This window comes from Pristiophorus japonicus, chromosome 12, assembly GCF_044704955.1.
Source record: "Pristiophorus japonicus isolate sPriJap1 chromosome 12, sPriJap1.hap1, whole genome shotgun sequence".
In the NCBI taxonomy this organism is placed as follows: Eukaryota; Metazoa; Chordata; class Chondrichthyes; family Pristiophoridae; genus Pristiophorus; species Pristiophorus japonicus.
The window spans coordinates 188,511,314-188,535,348 of NC_091988.1; the positions used below are offsets into that span (position 1 = coordinate 188,511,314).

Here is a 24,035-nt window from a genome sequence, read left to right on the forward strand (position 1 = left end):
GCAGAATTAGAGGAGCGCAGATACCTTGGGACAAGGGGTTGTGGGGCTGGAGGAGATTACAGAGATAGGGAGGGCCGAGGCCATGGAGGGATTTGAAAAAAAGGATGAGAATTTTAAAGGAGAAAATTTGTTACGCAGAGAGTTGTGAGGCTCTGGAATTTGCATCCAAGTTCAGTGATTGAGGCAGAAACTACGTCAAGATTCAAGATTCGATTGGATAGATGGACGAAGGGAAAGGGATTGACTGGGCACGGGAAGAGGGTGGGTAAATGTGATTTGTACTGTTTGCTGGCACGGAGGATCATGGCTGACACGAACCGAATGTTGTAACTTCGATGTATTGCTGCGTATAACTTTAGCATTTACTGTCATGGTTTTCGTTGTTTAGGTTCTGGGGATTTAAAACAAAAATTAGATTCCGCTTCCCATTGTCCATTGTATTTTGATATTGATTTAGGTTTCTTTGTGTAGTTCCATTATTCTGACAGCTGGTGGTGATGGTGCAGTTTGTAGTGCGGGTGTGTGCGCACGCGCGTTTGTTTGCGTGCGCGTGGCGTGCGTGTCCTGTACTGCGTGCAATGGTCAGAGAAAATAATCCCCTTCCTTCATGTCCCGTTTCTCCTCCCGGTTTATATCACAAAACCCTTTCACCAGCTACAGCTGGTCACACAAGCCCCTCGAAAGATTCTCATTTCTATTGCTCTGCACTTGCCCTCCAAATATTGTGATTCACCTCCTCGTGCCGATGAATTGTTCCCGATACATAGGTGGCACAGTGGGTAATGCACTATCCTTTTCACCTCTGGGCTTTGTGTTTGAAACCCTCCCAGTATGAAGGAGATGAAAGTTTACACTCCCACCTCTCTGCTGGTGGTAAGGATGGTCACCTCAAGCCTGCCATTCTAGCATGTCTGTGCAGCGTAGAGGCAGCTTTGCTCTGAGTGTTGGTGCCGATCCTGGGTGATAAAAAGCAATTGTTCTCATCTTGATAAGCACAAACCTTCGGCGGAAAAACCATTCGTGAAATGTTGTCACGCTGCTGCGAAACATTTTTCAAACCAAAACGAGGGCGTGGTGTAATTTATACCCAAGTTGAATTATTCACAGTTAGCAGAACACTGTGTATTTCATAAATTGAAAATAATTGGTAGAAGGATTAGAGGAGAGTTAAGGAGAACGTTTTTCACCCAGAGGGTGTTGGGGGTCTGGAACTCACTGCCTGAAAGAGTGGTAGAGGCAGAAACCATCATAGCATTTAAAAAGTACCTTGATGTGCGCTTGAAGTGCTGTGACCTACAGGGCGACGGACCAAGAGCTGGAAAGTGGGATTAGGCTGGATGGCTCTTGGTCTGCCAGCACAGACACGATAGGCCGAATGAGCACCTCCTGCGCTGTAAATTTCTGTGATTCTACTGGGTTTGATCTCAATGAAGGCTTGTGATGAGTGGGGAAGGGTTAAATGTGTAGATCAGTTGTCTAAAACGGTGTGGTACTGGATGGATAGTGTGGCAATGTGAATGAGCGATGGGGGGGCAGTGAGGGAGCGAGGGGGGCATGGGAGTGAGGAGGGGGTGGTGAGGAGGGGAGTGAGAGTGTGAGGTGAGGGGGGGCGAGAGAGCAAGGGGAGGGGGGGGCGAGAGAGCAAAGGGAGGGGGGGCGAGAGCACGAGGGGGGGGCGCTGAAAGAGCGAGGGGAGTGGGCGTTGAAAGAGCGAGGGGATAGGGTGGGGTGAGGGAGCGAGGGGGGTGGGTGAGTGAGCGAGCAAGGCAATCTGAGGATGTGGGCGGAGAGCAGACAAAGCTTTAAGGTGATCCAATTCAAAATAAAGTGACTTGCTACCAAGCTACTGGAGGAAAGCAGTGTGCGTTGACCAGGAGATCTGCTGGGCAACGGTTTTCCGTTAACCGCACGTGCCGTCTCCAGTAGGGAATCTGTGCACTTTGTCTCCCTACAAGTCAGCCAATAGAACAGGCGGCCCACTGCCTTCTCCGGGGCCTCTGCAGCAGGCGGGAGGAGCAGGCTAGGAATCCCGTTTGTTGGTCTTCTCCCCTCTTCCTCCCTCCATATCCTCCCAACGCCCAGCCTCTGCTCAGTGCCTCACCCAATCGGAGCGATTGTGATCGCTGTTCCCCGCCCGCGGAATACCAGGGATCAGTCCCGGGTCCTGCCATCCTGGGACGCAAAGCGCCGTCACCCAGTTTTAAGCTTTTTAGTTTGACAGCAGGTTTCCCCCTCGGTTAATCTCTGTGCCCGGTTATTTTTTTTTTTGTGTTGCTTTGGCCCAGTTTGTGCAATGTTGCTGGGCAGGTTGTGCTGACATCTTTGAATTGTTTGATCGCAGAGTTTTCTGGCAGCGAAGAGAACATAGATGTCTCCAGAGATTTCCCACCTAAAAAATCCACATTCCCTTCAACCAGATCTTCCTCCTCTTACAAATTTCCCTTCTCCCATAAATACACATCCTTACGCAGTTCTGACTCGGGATACTACATGGAAGGACTGAAATTTGACGGTTGGTGATCTGAATTTTTTTCTTTCTCCACTTTCTCTCCAAAATACAGTAATGCTGGTGTCCTATATTGCTTGTTTTAACAGTACTCTGGGATAGAAAGAACTTGCATTTATATAGCGCCTTCACAGCCTCCGGACGTCCCAAAGCGCTTTACAGCCAATGAGATTTCTTTGAAAGAGAAGGCTGGGGGAAAAAATATGAAAAGGTTTGATAGGGCAAGACGTAGCGAAGATATTTCCACTTGTGGGGGAGACCAGAACCAGGGGCCATAAATATAAGGTAGTCACTAATAAATCCAATAGATAATTCAGGAGAAACTTCTTTACCCAGAGAATATAAGAAATAGGAGCAGGAGTCGGCCATACGGCCCCTCGAGCCTGCTCCGCCATTCAATAAGAACATGGCTGATCCGATCATGGACTCAGATCCACTTCCCTGCCTGCTTCCCACAACCCCTTAATCCCTAGAATGGTGAGAATGTGAAACTTACTGCCACAGGGAGAGTTGAGGCGAATAGCAGAGATGCATTGAAGGAGAATCTATGAGGGAGAAAGGAATCGAAGGATATGTTGATGGGGTCAGATGAAGAGGGGATGGGAGGAGGTTCATGTGGAGCATAAACGCTGGTGTGGACCAGTTGGGCTGTATGTTGTATGTAATGTAGGGAATACCATCGAGCTGGGTTATTAGGGGATTGCGTTTATATCGGGAACATGGACTATGCGGGCATGATTACCACCTTGTAATTTAGTTGAAGACTTTAGGTGATTTATGTATAGCATATGTGCTGCAATGGATACCTGCAAGTGTGATGCAGTCTGTAATCTAACAGAGGCATTTGCAATATCAGATTTGTGAGTCAATTGAGAAATAGTTTGCACTTGATTACTAGGAAAAGCAGTGCAATTTAAAGAAAGGTCACACCCCTACATGTGTAAGGGCAGTTGTATGGGGCATGCTTCTTGAAAACGTTTGGTATTGCATGGGTGCTGTACACACAGCACCCTGTTGCATCCTGCAGAGATACCAGAGAGACAGAAACACCAGCGTCAGCATGACTGGCTGGGTCTCCTTTCCCTTGAAAAGAGAAGGCTGAGGAGTGACAAAATAGAGGTCTTCAAAATGATAGAAGGTTTTGATAGAGCAGACACAGAGAGAGTGGGGGGGAGAGAGCAAAACCAAGAGGCCGATCAAATAGGGGATTCAGAATTACCCAGAGAGTGGTGAGAATGTGGGAGTAGTTGAGGCCTTTAAGGGGACACTAGATAGGCATATGTTGACCGATGAGGAAAGCCGGGAGGAGGCCCAAGTGGAGCATAAATTCCGAATGGCCTGTTTCTGTGCCGTATATCCTACATAATTCTTGCAAATCTCAGAGCTCCAGTTGGTAACCAGTTTATCCGTTTTACAACGTAACATGCACGAGTCACCACAAATATTCCGAGGCCGCGCTGTGCTAACCTGGGTCAGTTGTTCCTTTTTAGTCTTTGTGCTGCACATGTATGAAAAAAGAAAGACTAGCATTTATATAGTGTCGTTCACGACCTCCGTATATCCCAAAGTGCTTTATAGCCACAAAATACTTGATATAAAAAAAAATGTAGTCACTGTTGTAATGTAGGAAATTACATCACAACGGTCATAAAAACCTTTTGAAAAGAAATTTGCCAGCAAACGTTTGGGGTTCAAAAGCAGATAAACATTGGGGTGGGGGAAGGTTAAATGTTCGGTTGGAAATTGGGGGGCGCGGAGCGAGAGAGAGATTTGTTACGCAATTTAAGAAAGAGAGAATTGCATTTATATAGCGCCTTTCACAACCTCAGGACGTTTCAAAGCGCTTTACAACCAATGAAGTACTTTTGAAAACCGAAAATACTCAGCAGGTCAGGCAGCATCTGTGAAGAGAGAAACAGAGTTAACGTTTCGGGTGTTGATTGAGGGATAAATATTGGCCAGGATACCGGGGATAACTTTTTTCCTGCTCTTCTTCAAAATAGTGCCATGGGATCTTTTACGTCGACCCGAGAGAGCAGACGGGGCCTCGGTTTAACGTCTCATCCGAAAGACGGCACCTCCGGCAGTGCAGCACTCCCTCAGCACTGTACTCGAATGTCAGCTTAGATCTGTGTGCTCAAGTGTCTGGAGTGAGACTTGAACCCACAACCTTCTGAAATCCTATCAATGCCATTGGCTTGTTACAAATGTCTGATATACCTTAAAACATGTCAATGTTTGAGACTCTTAAAGTATAATTTTCAGTTCAAAGTCAAGACCAGATCATTAAATAAAAATCTAATTTTTAATCCGAGGATAACAAAATGCTCAACGGGTAAAGTTGGGTGGGGGAGCAAGGCCAGTGGACAAAGGCAACCGGGAATTTTTCAGGGAAAGTTGATTTTAATAAAAACGGACACAACTCTGGAGGTTCTGCAGTTTCAGGACCAATAATAACCTGCAGTTACATAGAGTCAACGTAGAAGCACAGCCCATGGTGCTTCATGGGCGCACGAGGAAGGCTGAGGAGGGGTTACAAGGGACGACCCAAAGCTTGGTCAAAAGTATTAAAGGAAGGTCCTGAAGGAGGAGAGGGAAGTGGAGGAGTGCAGGAGAGGGAATTCCAGAGAGTGGGACCTGGATGGCTGAAGGCACGGAGATGGGAGATGGGAGAGGTGAGCACATCCAAGAGACCAGAGTCAGAGGAACAAAGAGTAAGGGGAAATTGTAGAGCTGGCGGAGATGAATGAATGGTATTCGCCCAATTATACCGTACATGAGCAAGAAGTGAACTAAGATGCACACGAATCCTGCAGTGCTACACCTAAGCAAACCGTTCCTCCGTCGACCGGTGTGCTGTATATGTACATGGGCTGACCACCCCACGAGGTCATACAGAGTACCGGAGGTGAGCGCTCTGTTTCTCTTTGTCTAGAAAGTGTGTAGACACTTGCAGACACCGACACTGAGCCCACCACACACACACCCTACATTTAGCACAGGCGCCAATGGATTAGGGTGCTTTTGTATCTTTTTGATGGTTCACTCTGACAGCGGTACTAATGCCTTGGATGTTTCAGATGACGACCCGACAAGTGACTCGTCCACCGACAGTCTGCTGTGGAGCGAGGACGAGTACAGTCAGGACGTGGATGTGACCACCAATCCCGACGAGACGGGAGACGGAGACGACAGCCAGTTAGAAATTGTGCGCTGCGTCTGTGAGGTGGAGGAAGAGAATGAGTTCATGATTCAGGTATCGGTAAAATGTCACGAAACAAGTAAACCGAATGATTAAACTAACACAAATTCAGTCTTGATCATGAGGGGTCTGAGCAGAGTAGATAGAGAGAAAGTGTACCCACCGGCAGAAGGGTCGAGAACCAGAGGATTGGCAGAAGAACCAAAGGCAACGTAAGAAAAAACGTTTCCATGCAGCGAGTGGTTCGGATCTGGAATGCACGGCCTGAAATGGCGGTGGAGGCTGACTCAATCGTGGCTTTCAAAAGGGAGTTGGATAAGTACCTGAAGGAAAAAAATTGCAGGGCTATGGGAAAAGGGCGGGGAAGTGGGACTGGCTGAAGTGCTCTTGCAGAGAGCCGGATGGGCTCGACTGGTCAAATGGCCTCCTTCTGTGTTGTAACCATGCTAGGATTTTATGGTCGGTAGCCAGAGGACTCCGATTTAAAGTTAATTGCCCCCTCAAAAAAAAATCCAAGGGGGAAGATGAGAAGAAATGTTTTTACGCAGCGTGTTGTTACAGTCTGCCTGAAAGGGTGCTGGAAGCAGATTCAGTAGTGACTTTCAAAAGGGAATTTGATAAATACTTGAAGTGGAAAAATTTGCAGGGCAATGGGGGAAAAGAGCAGGGGGAGTGGGACTAATTGTATAGCTCTTCCAAAGAGCCAGCACTTGCACAATGGGGAAAATGGTCTGCTCCTGTGCTGTATGATTCTATAAGTGTTCAAATGTTCCATGTGCTCTGAAAATAACAGAAGCAATAGGAGCAGGAGTAGGCCATTCGGCCCCTCAAGCCTGCTCCGCCATTCAATAAGATCATGGCTGATCTTCTACCTCAACTCCACTTTGCACTATCCCTTGATTCCCTTCATATCCACAAATCTATCGATCTCTGTCTTGAATGCACTCAACGACTGAGCCTCCACAGCCCTCTGGGAGAGAATTCCAAAGATTCACCACCCTCTGAGTGAAGAAATGTCTCATGATCTCAGTCCTAAATGGCCGACTCCTTATCCTGAGACTGTGAACCCTGGTTATGAGAACATAATAAGTAGGAGCAGGAGTAGACTATTTGGCCCCACGAGCCTGCTCCGCCATTTAATAGATCATGGTTACAAAGACACCCTCAAAGCCTCCCTAATAAAGTGCAACATCCCCACTGACACCTGGGAGTCCCTGGCCTAAGACCGCCCTAAGTGGAGGCAGTGCATCCAGAAGGGCGCTGAGCACCTCGAGTCTCATCGCCGAGAGCGTGCAGAAATCAAGTGCAGGCAGCAGAAAGAGCGTGCGGCAAACCAGTCCCACCCACCCTTTTCCTCAACAACTACCTGTCCCACGTGACTGGGACTGTGGTTCTCGTATTGGGCTGTTCAGTCACCTAAGGACTCATTTTTAGAGTGGAAGCAAGTCTTCCTCAATTCCGAGGGACTGCCTGTGATGATGATGATCTAATCTTGGGCTCAGCTCCACCTCCCTGCCCTCTCCCCATAACCCTTGACTCCCTTATTGTCCAAAAATCTGTCTATCTCCACCTTAAATATATTCAGTGACCCAGCCTCCACAGCTCTCTGGGGCAGAGAATTCCACAGATTTACCACCCTCAGAAGAAATTTCTCCTCATCTTAGTCCTAAATGGCTGACCCCTTACTCTGAGACTGTGACCCCTGGTTCTGGACTCCCTAGCCAGAGGAAACATCCTCCCTGCATCTACCCTGTTAATCCCTGTCTGCTCGGATGGAATCAAACAATTTTTAAAATTATTATGTTAAGTGTTCCCAAACTCTCTGCTCATCATATATATGTTTGAGGTATAATTGAATCTGTCCTGAACACTCTCCGCAGTCACTGAAAAACTCTTTATTTATGTTTTTTAATCTCTTCTATGGCAGTGTGAGGAGTGTCTGTGCTGGCAGCATGGTGTGTGCATGGGCTTGCTGGAGGATAGCGTACCGGAGACCTACACTTGCTACATTTGTCGCGATCCACCAGGTGAGTGCCGGGCAGAAGAGGATGCGAATGTGGCACGATTTATAGATGGTGTTGCTCAGCGATATCCCATAGGTTTGGGTGCAGTGATCACACTCTGAATTGGAATGGTGGTCGTTACAGAGGGAGACATAGCGACCCTTCGCACCCATCTCAGTAATGAATGACCGGGCCACCTGTTGTGGTGGCATTGGTTGAGGGGGGGGGTTGGGGTACAGGAAAGGAATTCTAGAGCATGGGGTCTGGGTGGCTAACGGCTCAGGTGCTAATGGTGGGCCAGAGATGGTAGGCCAGGGGAACTTCCTGTTCCCTCTTCAGACAGTGACATGGGATCTTTAACGTTCACCTGAACATTGTTTATTAAGAAGGAAAAGAAAAGGACTTGCATTTATATAGCGCCTTTCATGACCGGAGGACGAATTGCCCCATTGGCTTCACTTGCTCGGTACCCGTGAGGAAAAAACTGCATCTGGTGCAGAAGGGCATGATTCCATGAGTACTAACAGCCCTCAGACTGTCACTCAAGTGGCCGTCCTTCACACGTGGATGGACCTTCGGAGCGGGGTCTAGTCCTGCCCTCATTCGGCATCCGCAAACCTTCCAGAAAGGATCACTAGAGCGGGACGAATTACTGCGTTTTGTGTGATCCGTGTTGGTTATGGGATAAACGTTGGCCCAGGACTCCGGGGGTACATCACCCTGCTCTTCCAATAGTGGCCGCAGGATCTCTTCTATCCACCTGAGAGAGCAGGCGAGGGCCTCGGTTTAAAGTCTCGAGCAATTCGGAACCTCCGACAGTGCTGCACTCCCTCAGCACTGGTGTGTCCGCCTGGATTTTTGTGCTCCCAAGTGTCTGGAACAGGACTTGAACCCACAACCTTTTGACGGGCTACCCACTGAGCCACGGCTGATGCAGATAATGGATCGACTCTCTGTCAATGTAGTTGAGCGTTAAGGGTTTTACTGTACACCCAACCTTTCTGGTGCGGAAATGAGAGTAAGGAAATGTTCAGTTCTTGGCTTTTATTGTCCCTCATTTTTGATGAGCAGCAGTTGATGGATCTGTTGTTTCTGCCACAGATCAACGTTTGAGTTCTCGATACTGGTACGACAAGGAGTGGCTGAGCAATGGCCACATGCACGGCCTAACCTTTCTCAAAGAGAATTATTCTCACCAGAACAGCGGCAAGATAGTTTCAACACACCAGCTACTGGGAGACGTGCACAGGGTGATTGAGGTACTACACGGGCTGCAGCTGAAGATATACATACTACAGTAAGTTAGAGCACCGATGGCTTCAACATTCAGTCAAAGGGTCCATCCCGTCAGTGGTCTCGTGCGTTGCACCAGCCAGGGATAGGGCAGGAATTTATTGCCCAGAGTATTTGACCGCAACAGATTCCTGATCCCAACTGTGCAATGGGGATGGGGAAGGTGCTGGATGGGAGTTAAGTGTTGCCTCACCAAGTGGGGAAAATCGGGAAAGGGAAAGGTCCTGTGCTTTTCTAGCATTGTGCTCGAGAGCCACTTTGGAAGATGATTGGGAACAGCCCAGGGACTGGTGATGGGGAGACTCCATTGTAAAGCTTAGTATTGCCATGGGGTACAGCGGTGTATATATATATTTTTTTTTTTTTTAAACCTGCGCCCTCTCGGACAAATAGATCCAAATGTATGTTTAGCTAAAGTTGCTTAGTTTGAAAATGGCCTCTTCTGGTAGTTCGGCAGGTAAATGTACCTCCATTGAAGACTGAGATGAGGAGGAATTTCTTCACTCAGAAGGTTGTGTATCTTTGGCATTCTCTACCCCGAAGGGTTGTGGACGCTGTATATTCACGCCTGAGATCGCTAGATTGTTGGACTCTAGGGAATCATGGGATATGGGGATTGGATGGGAAAGTGGAGTTGTGATAGGAGATCAGCCATGATCTCAAGGGGCCGAATGGCCCACTCCTGCTCCAAATTCTTATGTTCCTGGTCTGCCTGGCTTTATTCTGTTACGTACTGCAATTAGCCAATTGGGCAAAAAGTACATTCAGCGTTTTATGTGCTAATGAGAGCTGAGTGGTGCAGTGGGTTAGGGACTGGTCATAGAATCATTGAAATTTACAGCACAGAAGGAGGCCATTTCGGCCCAGCATGTCCCCGCCAGCCTATTCCCACTTTCCAGCTCTAGGTCTGTAGCCCTGCAGGTTACGGCACTTCAAGTGCACATCCAAGTACTTTTTAAATGCGGTGAGGGTTTCTGCCCCGACCACCCTTTCAGGCAGTGAGTTCCAAGGGAAATTGGTCCTTCCGATCCACTCTATCTAGGCCCCTCATAATTTTATACATTTCAATAAGGTCTCCCCTCAATCTCCTCTGTTCCAAAGAAAACAACCCCAGCCTATCCAATCTTTTGGTCCTTTGTCTCTTCGACATCGGCCCAGACTGAAGCAGTGAAAGTTACCTCTTTCTACGAGCTGTGAAATGGTTCCTGATGGGCATGGGCCCACAGCTGAAAACAGCCCTCTTGGCGATTACACAGAGGATTGGTTGCTTTGGGAATTGGCAAAGATTCCTACACCGATGCAGCAGGGGGCGCTCTTCTGATGTTGGGGCTGAGGCGCATTATTGGGACCAAGAGTTCCCTTCCCGCCAACACTAACCTTCCCCCACCCCTGATGATCAGAAAACAAATTAACAGAGTGCCTATTTTCCCAATGCTTCAGATGATGCTGACCTGCTGTGCAATCTGTCCTCCCCCCCCCCCCCCCTCCCAGGAATAAAGACCAACCGGACCTGAAGCTGTGGTGTAAGCCCTGGAGAGTTTCCTCCACCATCATCGAGAAGATGCGGGAGAGGCCGAGCGCGCCCAGTGAGGACAGCAACAGCGGGGTGAGCACCAGCGCGAGCACGCAGTGCAGGGCACAGAACGGCACGGCCGAGCGGCAGAGCCGGGTCCCGGTGATCGAGGAGTCCTACATCACCAGCGAACACTGTTACCAGAAGCCTCGGGCCTACTACCCCGCCGCGGAGCAGAGGCTGGTGGTGGAGACCAGGAACTCCACGCTGGACGAAGGGATCGGGCGGATGAGGGAGAACGGGGACGAGACGCTGGCCGAGAGGTTCGGGAGGAACATCGACGAAGACTCAGGCCGGTCGGATCTTGACCTCCACCGAGAACAAGCCAGTCACTGCAAGGTCAGTGATTCACCGCGCAGCTGTGCGTATCCAGGGACAGATGCGTGTGATGTTCCACTAAAAGCCTTTCTCCGCCAGCTATAGGCAACCCTGAGTGAAATGATTGTGATGTTTACAGTGAAGTGGATTGTCGACCATCAGTGTTGAGTGGGGGGTGGTGAGGTGCATATTCACACATCCTTGAAGGTGGCAGGGCAAGTTGCTCACTGAGGCAGTTAAGAAAGCGCATGGGATGCTTGGCTTTGTGAAGAGGGACATTGAATACAAAAACAAGGAAGCTATGCTAAACCGTTAAAAATCACTGGTTAGGTCTCAGCTGGAGTATTGTGTACAATTTCTTTGTGACCAAAGGGCCGTCAATATAAGACAGTCACCAATAAATCCAGTAAACGATTCAGGAGAAACTTCTTTACCCAGAGAGTGGTGAGAATGTGGAACTCGCTACCACAGGGAGTGGTTGAGGCGAATAGTATAGATGCATTTAAGGGGAAACTGGATAAACACATGAGGGAGAAAGGAGTAGAAGGTTGTGCTGATGGGGTGAGATGAATTGGGGGTGGGAGGAGGCTCGAGTGGAGCATAAACACCGGCACGGACCTGTTGGGCCAAATGGCCTGTCCCTGTGCTGTAAATCAGTGGGCTATCTGTTATGGTGGGGGGCGGGTTGGGCTACACAGCTGACCACTATCCTGTCCTTATTCGATGGTCCAAATATTGCTGTCAAAATAACGGTGAGGCTAACGACGCTGGCCGTTATAAGAACATAAGAAATAGGAGCAGGAACAGGCCATTTGGCCCCTCGAGCCTGCTCCGCCATTCAGTAAGATCATGGCTGATCTGGTTGATGCGGAAATGCCACAGCAACTTCAGGCGAGGGCATTGGCGCAGTTGAATCGAATAGTTGCTGTCAGAGATGCGCTGCTCTGCCGTTAGCGTCACAAAAACGGTATCTCGCTCTCCGGCTCCCCATTCAAAAGCATTGAGCAGCGTGAGATTCCTGTACCTGCACTGTAGACACGGACTAAACTCGCCACACAAAGTTAAATCAAGTCATTTCACTCAAAGTATCTTTTAACAATGTGATAACTGTTAATTACTGCCAGCCAACCCCTCTGGCACTGACGATTAATTCTGGAGTCTTATTCCTTCAAGTTTTAATTATTGGGAGATTTTTTAAAATACATTTAAAATTGTTTAAAAAATACTTTTTCCTTTTAGTCTTTTTACTCTCTCTTAATACAATCTATGATTCTCTCTTTCTTTCTGTACTTGATTTGGCAATTGATATTCACCCCCTCTAGCTTACCCTTCCTGCTCAGTCCTTGCGCTGTTGATTTCACCATCCTTCACTCTGATTGGTTGAGGAGACACACAGTTGCTTGACCCGATCATTCAAATCCCTGATGCCCCATAGAGGGCGCCGCGCTCGTTCCATCTCCCACTCCCGGCAAGTTGTGCCGCGAAATACCCACGACATTGAAAGGGAATGTCCAACTATAACAGTGGGTGCCGTCCGTTTGTGAGATAGGATCACTGGTCGCATGCACATACCCAAAGTACATGAGAGCCTAAGAAATAGGAGCAGGAGTCGGCCATTTGGCCCCTCGAGCCTGCTCCGCCATTCAATAAGATCATGGCTGATTTGATCATGGGCTCAGCTCCACTTCTCTGCCCGCTCCCCATAACTCCCTTATCGCTCAAAAATCTGTCTATCCCCGCCTTAAGTATATTCAATGACCCAGCCTCCACAGTTCCCTGGGGTAGAGAATTTCCATAGATTTACAACCCTCTGAGAAGAAATTTCTCCCCATCTCCTAAGGATCTAGAACATAACATAAGAACATAAGAACAAGGAACAGGAGTAGGCCATCTAGCCCCTCGAGCCTGCCCCACCGTTCAACAAGACCATGGCTGATCTGGCCATGGACTCGGCTCCACTTACCCGCCCGCTCCCCGTAACCCTTAATTCCCTTATTGGTTAAAAATCTATCTATCTGTGATTTGAATACATTCAATGAGCTAGCCTCAACTGCTTCCTTGGGCAGAGAATTCCACAGATTCACAACCCTCTGGGAGAAGAAATTCCTTCTCAACTCGGTTTTAAATTGGCTCCCTCGTATTTTGAGGCTGTGCCCCCTAGTTCTAGTCTACCCGACCAGTGGAAACAACCTCTCTGCCTCTATCTTATCTATCCCTTTCATTATTTTAAATGTTTCTATAAGATCCCCCCTCATCCTTCTGAACTCCAACGAGTAAAGACCCAGTCTACTCAATCTATCATAAGGTAACCCCCTCATCTCCGGAATCAGCCGAGTGAATCGTCTCTGTACCCCCTCCAAAGCTAGTATATCCTTCCTTAAGTAAGGTGACCAAAACTGCACGCAGTACTCCAGGTGCGGCCTCACCAATACCCTGTACAGTTGCAGCAGGACCTCCCTGTTTTGTACTCCATCCCTCTCGCAATGAAGGCCAACATTCCATTCGCCTTCCTGATTACCTGCTGCACCTGCAAACTAACTTTTTGGGATTCATGCACAAGGACCCCCAGGTCCCTCTGCACCGCAGCATGTTGTAATTTCTCCCCATTCAAATAATATTCCCTTTTACTGTTTTTTTTCCAAGGTGGATGACCTCACACTTTCCGACATTGTATTCAATCTGCCAAACCTTAGCCCATTCGCTTAACCTATCTAAATCTCTTTGCAACCTCTCTGTGTCCTCTACACAACCCGCTTTCCCACTAATCTTTGTGTCATCTGCAAATTTTGTTACACTACACTCTGTCCCCTCTTCCAGGTCATCTATGTATATTGTAAACAGTTGTGGTCCCAGCACCGATCCCTGTGGCACACCACTAACCACCGATTTCCAACCGGAAAAGGACCCATTTATCCCGACTCTCTGCTTTCTGTTCGCCAGCCAATTCTCGATCCATGCTAATACATTTCCTCTGACTCCGCGTACCTTTATCTTCTGCAGTAACCTTTTGTGTGGCACCTTATCGAATGCCTTTTGAAAATCTAAATACACCGCACATCCATCGGTACACCTCTATCCACCATGCTTGTTATATCCTCAAAGATACAAGGCATTTTATTAAGGGGGAGCGGTAGTTAAAATATAGTCATACACAACACACGATCAGGATAGACATAGTAGACATATGACCGTGACAAGGAGCTGGTATTGGTCCCGATCAGACAGATGGCTGGTGCCACGAACCGTTCTTATCTTTGCCGTCTGCCCCAAAACATCTTATAGGACTTTCTTTTATTCTCTTTTTAGGGTGGGCCTGGTGTTGGATATGGATAGGACCATTTAACCGATATGTCGAGTTCTTTGTCTCAACTCTTAGGTGAAATCCTCCTATGCATATGCTGTTCCTGTTTATCTTCCCAAGGTTGGAGTCTGACATGCCATTCTTGGCCTTCAGATGTTTGGAGCTGCCCGTTATCAGTTGTTTATGTTCGCGCTGTTCAAGTAGCTTTAGGTATTGTACCATGGAATGAATCTTCAATTCCAACACCAATCTGAAGAGACTTTTTGGTCTCAAGTTATTTCTTACATGTCACGATTTCTTGCACGTTGCCCTGCCACAGGAAATTCTGGGCCGATGTCTACACAAACGCTCCTTCTGGGACGGGGGCGGTCACTGGATCGCAATCAGGGGTGGGACTCCTGGCTGATTTTGCTTCCCCGTCCCCCTCTGCAGGTGAACTGAGGCCAGTTCTAGCTCCCACTGAGGCCCAGAGGAGGTGTGCTGGTCGGTGCACAGGCCAGAGATCAAGGCCAGGATCTTCCTGGTCTGTGCGGCCCAGTCCCATCCTGGGCAGTGCATTTACCAGCACGGCCACCAGAGGGAGCTCTGGAGAAATTGTTGAATCAACCTGCTTATAACACCTTGCATTTATATAGCGACTTTAATGCAATAAAAGGTCCCAAGGCGTTTCACAGGAGTGTTAGCAAAGAGAATTTGACACCGAGGCAAATAAGGAGAAATTAGGGCAGGTGACCAAAAGCTTGGTCAAAAGAGGTAGGTTTTAAGGAGCATATTAAAGGAGGAGATGGAGGCAGAGAGGTTTAGGGAGAGAATTCCAGAGCTCGGGGCCCAGGCAGCTGAAGACATGGCTGCCAATGGAGGAGTGATTATAATCAGGGATGCACAGGAGGCCAGAATTGGAGGAATTGGAGATCTGAGAGTTGTAGGGCTGGAGGAGGTTAGAGAGATAGGGAGGGGTGAGACCATGGATGGATTTGAAAATGACGAGAATTTGAAAATGGAGGCGAAGATGGAGCGGAAGCCACTGTAGATCAGCGAGCATAGGGAGTGATGAGTGAATGGGACTTGGTGCAAGTACACATACATCAAGTAAATGTTTCGCTGACAGAGTTTTGGGACAATAAATCTGAGATTCATTTGGCTAGATCAGCAACTCCTGTAATCTCATCACTTCAGGAGATTGGAGTAAGCTGGAAAATCAAATAACTTGGCATCTGCCGCAAGCAAAATTTTCAATACATTGACGGCAGACGCACTGAATTGGGTGATTTTTGTCATCAAATTTTAATTGACTTGTTTATTAACTAGTTCAAAGGGAGCAGCACCTAAAATAGCATCTCAGCAATCCTCGTTTTAAAAAAAAATCTTCCTCCGTGAAAGAAAAGTTCGCCAACAAATTTGTCAATGCGGACTTAGTGAATCTGCAGTGATTTCAGATCAATATGCCTTTTACAGAAAGCTGCTCTTTGCCATTTAAAGAAGTAAGAGATTGATCGTTTTAGAACATAAGAATTAGGAGCAGCAGTAGGCCATTCGGCCCCTCGAGCCTGCTCTGCCATTCAATAACATGGCTGATCTTCTACCTCAACTCTATCTTCCTGCACTGTCCCCATATCCCTTGAATCCCTTAATATCCAAAAATCTATCGACCTCTGTCTTGAATATACTCAAAGGCTGAAGTAATCACTGATCATGGAACAGGAGATTAAACCTGCCGATACAACGAGTTGGAGATGACCCCAGCGGGGTTTTGGAGACCCTTTTGTCTCTTCTCAGCCGATTCTGTAAATGCAGCTTCCTATAAAATGTGTGCCCTGTGTGAGGATCGAACTCTTGACCTTCAGATTATGAGATTTGACGCGCTGCCTACTGCACTAACGAGTCATGTCCCTATTTTGCAGTAGGTTGGCATGGTCTGCAGTGAAAGACCACATCTTCAAATCCCAGCTCACAGAGGCACTTGTCCCACTCGAGTCTGATGTGTCACCGCAGTTCTGGTGCCAGCTGCTCGCCTGTGAGCTTTGTCGTGCCCTGGTGCAGAATTGCTGACTGGTGTCTTAGTTCATGAAGGGACTGCGTAGCAGAGCCAGACACATCCAGGCTGATCTCAGTGATAACAACAACACCGTGCGTTTATAGAGCACCGTTAACCTAGTAAATTGTCCCAGGCACCTTCACAGGAAGGTTATCAAACAAAGTTTGTCACCGAGCCACATAAGGAGATATTAAGATGTAGGTTTTAAGGAGCGTTTTAAACGAGGGGAAAGAGAGCGAAAGAGGCAGAGAGGTTTAAGGAGGGGATTCTTGAGCTTAGGGCCTTGACCACTGAAGGCACGGCTACCAATGGTGGAGTGATGAAAATCGGAGATGGGCAGGAGGCCAGAATTGGAGGAGCGCAAAAATCTTGGAGGAGATTAGAAAGGGGCGAAGCCATGGAGGGATTTGAAAGCCAGGATGAGAGTTTTTAAAATCGAGGCACTGTGGGTGATGGGTGAACGGGACTTGGTGTGAGCAGAGTTTTGGGTGAGCTCAAGTTTTTCGGAGAGTTGAAGATGAGAGGCTATCCAGGAGAGCGATGGAATAGCCGAGTATAGCGGGAACAAAGGCACGGATGAGGGTTTCAGCAACACATGAGCTGAGGCAGGGTCAGAGACCCCTCCCTGTAGCAGGGGGTACTACAATTTGTCGCTGGAATGAAGTGGGGGTGGGGACAATCAGCCAGGATTCCCGCTCCTGCTTGTTATCCAGTGACGCCTACTGGAAAGGACCATTTGTGTCGCGGTCCAGGTCAAGCTTTGCTTCGAAGCCCTTCCTGACGCTTGCGTCTAGGCCCGTAGATGCTGAATAACCATTGCGAGGGCGGTGGAAGCAGCTTCAATAGTAACTTTCAAAAGGAAATTGGATAAACACTTGAAGGGAAAAAAATGGCAGGGCTATGGGGAATGAGTAGGGGAGTGGGACTTATGGTATACCAAGGAGCCTGCACAGGAACGATGGGCTGAATGGCGGCCTCCTGCGCTGTAAATGTGACTAGGAGGTTGGATGAAGTAAGGTGGGAGGAGACTCGTGTGGAGCACAAACCCCGACATGAACCTGTTGGGCCGAATGGACTGTTTCTGTGCTGTACGTGCTGCGTCTGTGAGTGAGCAACTGCAGGGTGTCCTGTGGAACTGTCCCGCAGACTTGAGTCAGCAGCTTCAGAAACGGGAGGGAGAAAATTGAAGGAGGAAAACAACATGCTCCGTTCCCTTCTCCCCTCCTCACTCATAACAAGGACGTGTAGCAGGACTTGGTCTGTCTTATTTCCTTCGCTCATCAGCTGTGGCTCAGTGGGTAGCACTCTCGCCTCTGAGTCAGAAGGTTGAGGGTTCAAGTCCCACTCCAGAGACTTGAGCACATAAATCTAGGCTGACACTCCAATGCAGTGCTGAGGGGGAGCTGCACTGTCTTTCGGATGAGGCGTTAAATGTCTGCTCTCTCAGGTGGATGTAAAAGTCCCGTGGCACTATTTTAAAGAAGAGCAGGGGAGCTTATCCCCGGTGTCCTGGTCAATATTTATCCCTCCATCAACATCACTAAAACAGATTCTCTGGGTCATTATCACATGGCTGCTTGTGGGAGCTTGCTGTGCGCAAATTGGCTGCCGCGTTTCCCACGTTACAACAGTGACTACATTATGAAAAGTACTTCATTGGCTGTAAAGCCGCTTTGAGATGTCCGGTGGTCGTGAAAGGCGCTATATAAATGAAACTCTTTCTTTTCCTCCTGTAAGCCGACAAACTCGGCACACTAACCGCTCGTTCTGCCGCCTTTCAGGTCCACGGCAGCAGCAGCGGTGACGCGGCTCCTGAAGCACAGCGGGAGAAGGAAAGCTGCAGTTCGAAGGAAGGTGATGAAGGAGGGACCAGCGACCCGCAGCTGCAATGGCAGGTCAACCTGCTGACGCACATCGAGTCGTCGCAGGACGAGGTCTGCCACCGGATGGACTTCATTGAGCGAGAGCTGGATGGTAAATGCCAGGGTTGTGTCTGTTGTGGGCTTAACGTCTCGGGTGGGCCCCTCCCCCACCCCTTTCGCCTGAGCGGGCAGCGAGGCTTGGCAACGTCTCCCTTGCGGTCACCCAAAACTCTGCTGCCCGTGTCGTAACACGCACCGAGTTCTGTTCACCCGTCACCCCTGTGCTCACTGAACTACATATCTCTGAACATTCATTTTTTTTTTAAAAACTTATTCTCAAGATATCGGCGTCGCTGGCAAGGCCAGCGTTTATTGTCCATCCCTAATTTCCCTCGAGAAGGTGGTGGCGAGCCGCCTTCTTGAACCGCTGCAGTCCATGAAGTGAAGGTACTCCCACAGTGCTGTTGCGGAGGGAACAAAGTTCCCTGTAAGCTGCCCTGTTCTGCGTGGCCTGTTTCTTTCAGTGTGCGTTCCCTTTAAATGTCTGCGCACGCGCGGTATTTCCGATGTAAAAGCCGGTGGGATCTTTCAGATTAATGTGCGGCCGCACAAGCGAGCAGTTTCGAGGGAACACTGGTGGAGAGTTGCAGAATTCTGACCCAGCGACGTTGAAGAAATATGTCCAATGTGTGAGTTGGTGTTAAGAAGATAAGAAATAGGAGCAGGAGTAGGCCACTTGGCCCCTCGAGCCTGCTTGCACCATTTAATAAGATCATGGCTGATCTGACCCTGGGCTCAGCTCCACTTCCCTGCCCGCTCCCCATAACCCTCGACTCCCTTATCGCTGAAAAATCTATCTCCACCTGGAGTATATTCAGTGACCCAGCCTCCACAGCTCCCTGGGACAGAGAATGCCATAGATTTACCATCCCTTGGCACTTATTTCCCATACACCCGCTGCCCTCATCCCCCCTCGGTGGTGGGGGGTTTTGGGGAGTTGTTGCCGGAGAAGCCTGGGCAGGAGCGTCAATGAGAGCTGTGCAGGAGAGAAGTTCTGGGTAAACGCACGCACTTGCGACAGGTGATTCCATTTTTGACTTTGTTTCCCGTCTTCCCCCTTTCTAGTTCTGGAGAGCTGGCTGGACTACTCCGGTGAGCTGGAACCCCCTGATCCGCTGACCCGATTGCCGCAGCTCAAGCACCGGATGAAGCAGCTCCTGGCGGACCTCGGCAAAGTGCAGCAGATCGCTTCCTGCTGTCCTGTGTGAGATGTGTCGAGCGGCCCATGGACCCTTGAACCCCCCCGTGGAGGGGAGGGGGCGCCGCCCATCCTCACCGAGATGGCGCAGTCGTGTACAAGTGCGCGGGCGGAGTGCCGGACGGACGGGACTTGGGGGTTCCGTGTTCCACCCCGATGAATCCAGACTCTAGTTACTATTTTTTTTTTTTTTTTTTTTGGCATTTGTTTTTTTTTTGTCTGTTCTTGGGCTACTTTTGGGGCCTCTTATAATACCATACCCTGGCTTTTGGAGAGGGGGCCACTCGCACCCAGCTGTGATCCCGGGGGTGGGGAGGGTGATGACGACGAGCTAGAGGTCGGGCTGAATTCTTCAGCTTCCTGCACACCCCCGGCCTGCTTTGTTTGGGTCGCTCGGAACACAGCAGTGGTTGAACTTTTGAGAACGCGAGTCACCATCCGGGCATTTTAGCGAGAGAGAGAGAGAGAGAGAGAGAGAAAAAACCAATGCGTCGCAGAGAATTATTGGTGTCCGTAAAATCCCTTCATTGACATCTGTTTGTGTTTTTTTTTATTGAAGGAAAAACAAATGCTTTTGTTTGGCCAGGGCTGGGTGGGTGGCTTTCTGGCAGTACAGTCGGGAGAGCTAACTGGAAAGAATTCCTGAGCCAGAGAGCTTAACGGGTGCACGGCTGGGACTGACAGATTTACCTCGCTGCTTCGGGTTGAATGCTGCAATCTGTTAAATCAGTCCTCGCAAGTTCGCCGACTTAGTTCCCCACAAGCAGTTTCTCCCAGTTATATTGTGCACTCGTTGCCCTGAGGTGTGTGTGGGGGTGGGGTGGGGGGTGGGGAGGGGCGGTTTAGGGTCGACAGCATGTGTATGGGGGTGGGGATCAGTGCTCGAGTCAGATTTTTTTTACCAATTACATTTTTCGGCAGCCTGCCCAAAAACCCTGTGTCCAGAGCCAGACTGGACAGCCATTCCTGGGAAGGACGGTCTAAAGCTGCCACTAGGGGTGGGGGGGGGGTGGGCGGGGAACTCCATTACAAACCAGAGCCGGTCAGTGAGCATCAACCCACTCATAGGCGGTCCCTCGAAACGAGGATGAATTGCTTCCACATCAAAAAAAGGACGAGTTCACAGGTGTTTCAATGAAGGACCCGAACGACATTCTGAAGGGTGGAAGATGCCTGTGCGTGGATTTTTTTTTTTACGTGGGTTGGCCGTTGCACACCAGCCACCACACGGGCTTGACAGAGCTAGGTCTTGGTCCAGTGGCATAGGAACGCGAGTGGTGCGTTCAAGTGCCTCACGGCTGATCTGTACCTTAACTCCATCTGCCCGCCTTGGTTACATAACCATACCCTTGCCTAACAAAACTCTCCCTGTTTTGAAATTTTTAGAATTGAACTGACAGGGTAACTTCTCGGTTTTTAAAAAAAAAGGGTTACGCATCAATCTTGTCTTCTCCCTTTGCAGATGCTGCCTGACCACATTCTCTTTCAGATTGCTGGCTTTTCATTGAAAGCGCTGCAGTCCCTCGATTCTGGACTGGCCTTACTGGCGGCTTTCACGCCGAGGGAATTGTTGCTATCTTGGGACCACTGCATGCCAGCCTGTAACATTGGGGCGCGTCAGTAGGCTGAGAATCAGCTTGAACTCCGCCCGAACCCCCACCTAGTTCCAGTGCTTTCAATACAACGGCTCCTCTCCCAATAGCACCCTCGGGACAGTCTGGCAGTGAGAAGACTTGACCAGACGGAGAGTCTCGGGGAAAGACTGTCTTTTTTTTTAAATGACATCAAAAAAGATTTTAAATCTTTTTTTTTTTAAGGACGTGATTGCTGCCAAAGTACCGGAAGCGGACTGCGCATGCATGCTACCTGTTCGTCACTGGAGCGGGTTTGTTTAAAAATATATATTTAAATGCCTGGTGGGAGCGGGCTGATACAAAAATGCCGGGAGAGAGCAGGAAAAACGCCGGTTAAAAATTACGCAGTATGCTTCTGTGCAGCTTCCGGTCGTTGGCAGGAGTCACTTTTAATATAATAAAATTGGGGGGTACTTTAAACTTAAAAAGTCCCCCTCCCCTCACTGTCCACAGTCTCCCCTTCTCTAATTAAATTCAATTATTTAAAAAACAAACACATCCGATGTCGGTTATTAATACTTTGGAATGGTTTTTAAGAGGGTACAGAAGATCGCACCAATCGCAAAGCCACTCTGGTTCCCCAGGTAATGAGCACGGCCTCCTTTCACTTCAGAACCGTGTTTAGCTGTGCCCAAACTGCTCTCCGTGTGTTTTTGATGTGCAGTTTGGTGCGCAGACTTGGACTGGTCTCTGCAGACACTGGGAGGTGCAAATGTGAAGCGGTAAAGTCTCTCTCACACTTTCCGCTGCACTTAACGTCCGTCGCAGAATTCCAGAGACTGTCCGAGTGTAAACTCTCTGCCATCACTTGCCCCAGTCAGCGCTTCCTTGGACCAGGAGATTTCGCATTAGGGCTCCTTGATTTCGACAGAAAGCTTGGGTCCTCCCAAACCCGCCTGTAAGCGGTAACCCCTGCCACAATAATACCAAGGAAGGAGATCGAGGAGCACAGCTTAAGTAGAGTCCACTCTGATTAACATCTCTGATCGTGAGAGTATCTGGATATAGTACAAGTTGCAAACACAATCGCTGATTAATGGAATCATTCCAATAGCTCGAGCATTTTCAAAGATCCGTTTCCCATTATAAAGTCTCTGATCATCTCTCCATTTGGGTTAGTTTGTTGCAGTCAATTGTTGGATGTTTAGACTCCAGGTGAACTTTTTGTATAAGTGAACTTTTTTGTTGAATACAAAAAGCTAATCAAGGTTATTGCTCTTATGTCGAAATGTGGTTCTTGAAGCACAAGCTGAGGTTTGTACCTTTTAGTTTTGCGCTTGACTCTTTTGGAATTTTCCCTTGAAATCTCATTTCTTGGCCACATTACCATAACATTTTCACCCATGGTTAATATGTGCAGTTGCATATGTTGCACATCCAGTTTGTCAGCTTACAGAGTCTATGTCAAGGTGTGCCATACACACTGGGTCCTGTGCACAAGGCAGTAATATCGAAGTTGGATATCTTGACTGCTTCTGTTCGTGTCAGACCGTGACCGAGTGCCTTCTACGGTGAACTCTGTCTACACGTGCTAACTAGAGCGACTGGAGTTCATATTCCAGAGGAATGTAACCCATCACGTACTGAAGACGCAGCCTACAAAGGGAAAGAGCGCACACCACTCGCGTCTAAGATAGAGGCACAGGGGTTTTGCAGTTAGGAGTTTGTCAGATTGGTTTTAGCTTCCCTTCATTCCTTGTTAGTACAGATTCCTAGAAGGACTGATCCATGTTCGACACAAGTACTGAGTATGCACGGTCAGTACTTTGATTCACGAGCCCATTTGTTTTTAATTTGTTCTTGCCGTGGGCCACCCTGCCAGTGCTACACTTATGGCCCATCCCCACTCCTGCAAGCCAGCCGTGTGATGTGGGAGTGGAGACGCGCTTAGCACGTGCAGTAGACCCATTGGGTTCACATGGCCATTTGTCATTTTTCTTTTTGTTTGTCTTCAGTTGTTTGACAACTTGGCCCGGTGGGATTTGAATCGACGCCCTTTCAGGTTGCCAGTCCTGCACCATATGCCACTAGAGTGATGCACCCTCTGTGATCTCAAAAGGGATGATATCGGCTAAGCGTTTAGGCGAGAGTCTTAACGTCACCTTTATTACAGTGGCCAACAGGTGTCTTGGTCGTGACTGATGTTGCCTGGAAGCTGTACGGCCGCGCAGCTCCTCAGAGGCCCGACGAAGCCGGCTTTTCAGTCGGGAAAACCGTGCACGAGGCAGTCTCTGGAACAGGCCCTTTAAAGGGGCCGCACAGCCGGAAAAAAATTACAGGCAACATTTTCGGGGGGTTTTTGTATAAAAAAACATAAGGATTTTATTTAAGTTTTCCTTTTTGCAATGCGGGTTTTGAGCAACAACAAAGTTGCCACTGCATGTGTACAGCAGTTTGCGGCAGGACAAACAAGCTGCAGAATCACTGGGTGGTGACCCAAACAGAAGCGGGCGTTGGGCCTGGGTGTTCCAGGAAGCGAGGCCCACCCTAACGTGACGTGACATCGCAACAAATAAAAAAATCTCCCTTCTTCCAGCGGTGCCGCACCATGATCGGTTACGGATATTACTTGTGATGTAGCAGATAAATTGTTCTAAACTATTTTAACCTTGATCGGAGCCATCTCAAACTATACTTGTAGGAATTAAAAGTTGTGAATAATGTTTGAAATATTTTTTTTAATCACATTTCTTTCCACAACGCTTCAGTGTAGCATTGTCTATCAACAACAACAAATTGTATTTACATAGCGCCTTTAACATAGTGAAACATCCCAAGGCGCTTCACAGGAAAATTATGAGATTAAACAAATTTGCTCCCTGTTGATAGCGGGATCAGAGAGAGGGGGTTGGTGTGAGTTTGTCATTTCCACCAATAACCTGCTCAGGCCAGTGTCCATTTTGAACATAGCTCTCTGTAATATTTTCAGGGTTTTTTTTTTTAAAAGAGGGATTTTGTTAAAGCAAAAAATTGTAATAATGGATTGAGGAAAAAGGTTTTCTCTCTGTGTTATCCAGAGCTGTTTTCTGTTAAAACATTTTTTTAAGTCC

The 24,035-nt window shown here is 48.4% G+C and overlaps 1 protein-coding gene across 1 annotated transcript in view; it reads left to right on the top strand.

The window, feature by feature from the left end:
- Nucleotides 1-19,882, top strand: part of LOC139276896 (PHD finger protein 20-like) — a 60,879-nt gene extending 40,997 nt beyond the window's left edge. Inside the window, exons 15-21 of the mRNA XM_070894892.1 lie at nt 2,342-2,512; nt 5,587-5,762; nt 7,636-7,735; nt 8,813-9,008; nt 10,496-10,916; nt 18,013-18,205; nt 19,219-19,882. Coding sequence (XP_070750993.1) covers nt 2,342-2,512; nt 5,587-5,762; nt 7,636-7,735; nt 8,813-9,008; nt 10,496-10,916; nt 18,013-18,205; nt 19,219-19,361 — 1,400 coding nt within the window. The 3' untranslated portion in view covers nt 19,362-19,882. The remainder of the gene's footprint in view (nt 1-2,341; nt 2,513-5,586; nt 5,763-7,635; nt 7,736-8,812; nt 9,009-10,495; nt 10,917-18,012; nt 18,206-19,218) is intronic.
- The last annotated feature ends 4,153 nt before the right edge of the window (nt 19,883-24,035 follow it).